This window comes from Octopus bimaculoides, chromosome 28, assembly GCF_001194135.2.
Source record: "Octopus bimaculoides isolate UCB-OBI-ISO-001 chromosome 28, ASM119413v2, whole genome shotgun sequence".
In the NCBI taxonomy this organism is placed as follows: Eukaryota; Metazoa; Mollusca; class Cephalopoda; order Octopoda; family Octopodidae; genus Octopus; species Octopus bimaculoides.
In genome coordinates, this window is record NC_069008.1 from 10,215,283 (window position 1) to 10,220,299 (window position 5,017).

At 37.7% G+C, this 5,017-nt stretch overlaps 1 protein-coding gene across 1 annotated transcript in view; it reads left to right on the forward strand.

Moving 5' to 3' along the window:
* LOC106870704 (colorectal mutant cancer protein) overlaps positions 1–5,017 on the forward strand; it is a 12,467-nt gene that overhangs the window by 3,290 nt on the left and 4,160 nt on the right. The window contains exon 2 of the mRNA XM_014916872.2: positions 2,780–2,882. Coding sequence (XP_014772358.1) covers positions 2,780–2,882 — 103 coding nt within the window. The remainder of the gene's footprint in view (positions 1–2,779; positions 2,883–5,017) is intronic.

The window sequence follows — 5,017 nt, forward strand, 5'->3', positions numbered from 1 at the left end:
CAGCAATTGATGGAGTTTATTTTCTGCATATTTTCAGCATTTATTGTATCTGTGCATCTTTCACAAACAAAAGCTAGTTTCCCTGTTAGCCTTCCTCTGATATTGCTGCACTTTTTATGTGTCTAAAGCTTACACTGAGTGCATCTTATGGAGTTTGTACCTACACCTTTTCTACAGATCGAGCTGGGCCATCTACCTGAAGAGGTCTGTGATTTATCTGCCTTCCTACTTGCTAAGGCTTTGGTTTTTGCTTAGTTAATTCTAAGGCCTTTCAATTCTAGACCTTGCTTTCATACCTGGAACTTCTTCTCTAGTTCAGGTAGTGATTCAGCTATGAGAGCAAGGTCATCAGCATAGAGGAGCTCCTAGGGACAGCCTGTCTTAAATTCCTGTTATTGCCTGGAGGACTATGATGAACAAGAGGGGTCTGAGCACCGATCCTTGGTGAACTCCTACTTGTACCCTGAATTCTTCACTGTACTCTTCGCCAACCCTCACCTTACTGGTAACATCCCTGTATATAGCTTGTACAGCTCTCACCAACCACTCATCTATCCCTAGTTTCTGCAATGACCACCAGATAAGGGATCGGGTGACCCTGTCAAAGGCTTTCTCCAAGTCAACAAAGGCTAAGTGCAGAGGTTTATCTTTGGCAATGTATTTCTCCTGCAGGTACCTTACCAGAAATAAAGCATCAGTGGTGCGTCTCTCTGGCACAAAACCAAACTGCATCTCATCTAAGTTATCTCTCTCCCTAATTAGTTGAGCTATGGCTCTCTGCATAACTTTCATCACCTGATCCAACAATGATACCTCTGTAATTATTTCTATCTAAGATATCACCTTTACCTGTGTAGCAGTTGACTATGGTGCTGCTACATCAGTCATTGGGTATGACTCCTTCATGAACCACTTGATTTACAATACAGGTGACTAGACCGTAACCCACACCACCAGATATTTTAAGCTTCTCAGCAGTGATTCCTGATAGGCTGAGGGCTTTTCCTATCTTCATATCCTTAATTACTTTATCTACCATGGAACTGTCGATTCGGGTAGCTGGTCTCTCAATTGGCGGGGTCAACATTTGGCAGACTCTCCTCCTGCCGCTCATTCTTTATGTTCAGTAGCCTTTCATAATGACATTTCCAAGCCTCTTTCTTTGCAGACTCTTTACCTACAAATGCACCATCATCCATGCGGACACATTTCTCTCCTATGACGTCACGATTTTCTCTCACACACTGACTTGCAATCTGAAGCTTCATTTCTTTGGTCCTCACATTGCTGAACATAGGCAAACTTCTTTTCTGCTTCTCCCTTGGTTAGATATACCTGTCTCCTAGCGTCTCTTCTGACAATCTGATACAGTTCCCTGCTACCTCCATTCTTCCTGACCTGTTTCTTAGCTCCAGTAGCTTTGTCTGCCACATTGTTCCACCATCACGTTACCCTAGGTCTGGATGGGACTTTGCACCAGCCACAGATTTAGTCTGTGGTACTCAGCAAGGTATGTCCCTCAGGAAGGTATGTCCCTCAGGAATTCCCAGTTGCCCTCTATGTTACAAGTCTGTAGCTCTTCCTTTTAATCACTTTTCTCAATTAGGATGTCCCTAAGTCTCTGACCATATGAAGGGTTCTTAAGCTTCCAAATCCTTCTTTTCCAAATTGGTTTACTTCTTGGCATCCTTCTGACCTCGTGTCTAAAGTCACTAATGACTAATCTATGCTGTGGAATACCTCTTCACCAGGGAGTGCCTTTGCATCTAAGAGCAACCATGCATCCCACTGTCTGGTGAGAATGTAATTCACCTGGCAAGCATAGACACCTCATTGGTAGGTTATCAGGCTGGCTTCCTGAAGTTCATGTTGCAGATCAAAAGGTTATTTGCATCACAGAACTCCAGTAGCCTTGTTCCCTCTTCATTTCAGGAGCCAAATCTGTAGCCCCCATGCACATCATGGAAGATACCAGGTTGCCGTCCGACATGCCCATTGAAATCCCCAGCCATGAAGAGGAGATGATTGTTACTCATCTTTGAAGTAGCCTGCAGGAGAATATCATAAAGGTGGTCCTTCTGTTCGTTTGGTAGGCCTGTTTGAGGGGCATAGGGAAAGATAATTTTCACTACCATTCTGTAAGACCAGCCTGAGCTTAAGCACTCTATCACACACTCTGATCCACCCATTTCTCTGCAAGAAGTATGCTCACACCATCTACTCTGTCACTGTTATCTTTCCAGATTTTAACCTATGTATCTTGCCTGTGAGGAACCTGGCTGAAACTTCTCTCCACCTTACCTCTTGAATGCAACATACATCAACACACCTCCATTCAAGCATCTCAACAATCTCGCTAGACCTACCTTTCAATGTGTCTACATTGATAGTGCCAACTCTGATGCTTTAACCTATTCAAACATGTTAAAAATTGAGGCTTTTGAGGATCATGGCAAAGTATGGAAACACAAGAGAGATGTAATACAATTTGAAAAGTTATTAAAAGATTTAAAGAATTATAAACCACAAAAGTTTTTTTCACTCAAAATACATGTTAGCATCACATGTAAGCATGGTAGTATTACAAGTTAGATATGAGAATGATGAGCGATTAAAAGCTAGAAAAATTTCTTAAACTGGGCATTTCGTGTGGTATGATAGAATCAACATACAGCGAAACAGGAAAGTGAGATTTTGGAAGACCAGAGGATTCTTAAATAGTTTACAACCGGAAGTGGTCAGCATCATATAACTTCTTTATTCTTCTTATATTTTTCAGTGCCTTGATATCAGCTTTTGAAAAAGCCAAGAAAAAATACCAGAGCCGCTTGAAAAAGATGGAAACTCAGATGCAAGAGATGAAGAAACAGTATGAAAAACAAGTGAGTGTTCTGTTGTCATCTAGTATATATAAATCACTGTATGTGTGTGTATAATAACTAACACATACATTTCCACAATTCTCAACTGATTTTCACCAATTTTTACACACATTAATTATGTCCTAAGGATGGTCGTGCTCTATAACATTTTGCTCAGAGCTCCCACATAAATGGATGTAAATGGACATAGTTTTTTGTATGTAGGGTCTTCCATACTTTTTATAAAAGTGAAAGGATTTTGTCTATTTATTTATTTCGACTGCCTACCTAAAACGGTAATATAACACGTGTTATGTCTCCGGTAATTTTCTTTCGTGTAAATAGATGTTTATGTTAATTTAAAAGATTTATCCGAAAAATGTGATTTAGCTGTTATTTTTAGCAAAACACGTGGGCGAAGGTAAAAAATATGCACATCTGGTGTTTAGGGTTAGAGTTAGGGTTTAAGGTTAGTGTTAGGGTTTAGGGTTAGGGTTAGGATTAGGGTTAAACTGAAAACGGATGGTGTGTGTATTCTTTACCTCCATCAAACATGTGTTATGTCGCTGGTAATTTTCTTTCATGTTAATTTAAAAATTTGCCAGCAAAATCTAATAAAATGACAATGTTCCAAAAGATGTACATGTTTATATGTTATACATGAAAATAAGAGTGAACAAAATATACTTTAAAAAACAACTATATTTTGTAGTCATTATCCATAATTTACTCCCCAAACGCTTCAGCAGGTCTACTTTGCATCGCTTGCAAACTTATATGTTCTATGATCATTATAGTGCAACTACTTCCACAACAATCAGCTTTCAATTTGATTTTCCATTCCTAGGTTAATCAGAAACATAGATAGCCGTGCTATTTATAAACCTTCGTGGTAGTTCAGTTATTTGATGAAAAAATATCACCAAAGCAACTTAAACCATCCAAAGGATGGGTGCATTTGCTAGTTTTTTTATATATTTATTTATATATTTGTTACTGCAATCATACTAGACCTCCACTGTAAAGTTTTATAGTTTTAATTAATTTAAGTGGATCATATTATATTAGCCCCAGGACATAGTTCAGTCTGTTGCTATATGTTAATGGTGAAGGGTAAGTAACCATTATATTTTTATAGAAACAGATGCAACTCAATGCACCAGTACACATGCATGCACAAACACATATACACACACATAAATAGGTGGACAGGTACAGAAATATAATTAGGGCTAGAGAGACTCAGGGAATTAAACCATGCTGGAAAAGAAGATTATGGAAGCTCAAAGACCTAGCAAACCAACAAAACTCTAGAGACATTCTACTGGAAGCCTATGCCAGCACACTGAGTGGGAACACAGGGGGCTCACTCAACAACATAGAAGTTAAAATCTTGTCCACACAGATGCAATGCTTAGACAAATTACGGAAGCTACCCACATAACAGAAGATAAACCTAGCCTAAATAGAAAACTAGAATGGAACACTAGCAAACCCCCCACACATACACACACCACAACCTATGACAGAATAAGATCCCCATAAACTGATAATATGAAACTAATACAATACACAGATAAATAAATGGAATTAAATAATTATATTTATAAACAAAATAAATTAAATTCATACAAAAAAAAGAAAGAAATGAAAAAGTAAGTAGATAAAAACAAATGAATAAAATAAGTAAAAGTAAATTTGACAAATGTGAATAAACATGGGATACTGATAATGCAGGTACCATACACATTCCCACACACACTTATTACACATAGACGCACACAAGGATATATGCATATGCAAATAAAGACACATACAACAAGAATACAAAATGGCAGATCATTAGTAAGGAGAGATACTAAAAAGAAAGAAGAAAATAAAGGACCACTGATGAGGTCACAGAAGTGTGACAAAAGAACTCTGGCCAAAATACAATTAATATAAAATAAAGCTGAAGCAAGTGAGCACCAAATATATAGTGCGTGTGTTTCCATTGGCTAAAGTAGCAACATGACCATCCCCAAATACAACAATATTTGTTTCAACACACAAATTCACATCAAGAATCTTGCAAAACGAATATATAAACATGTGTGTGTATATATATATATATATATATATATATATATATATATATTTGTTTTTACATTTAAATA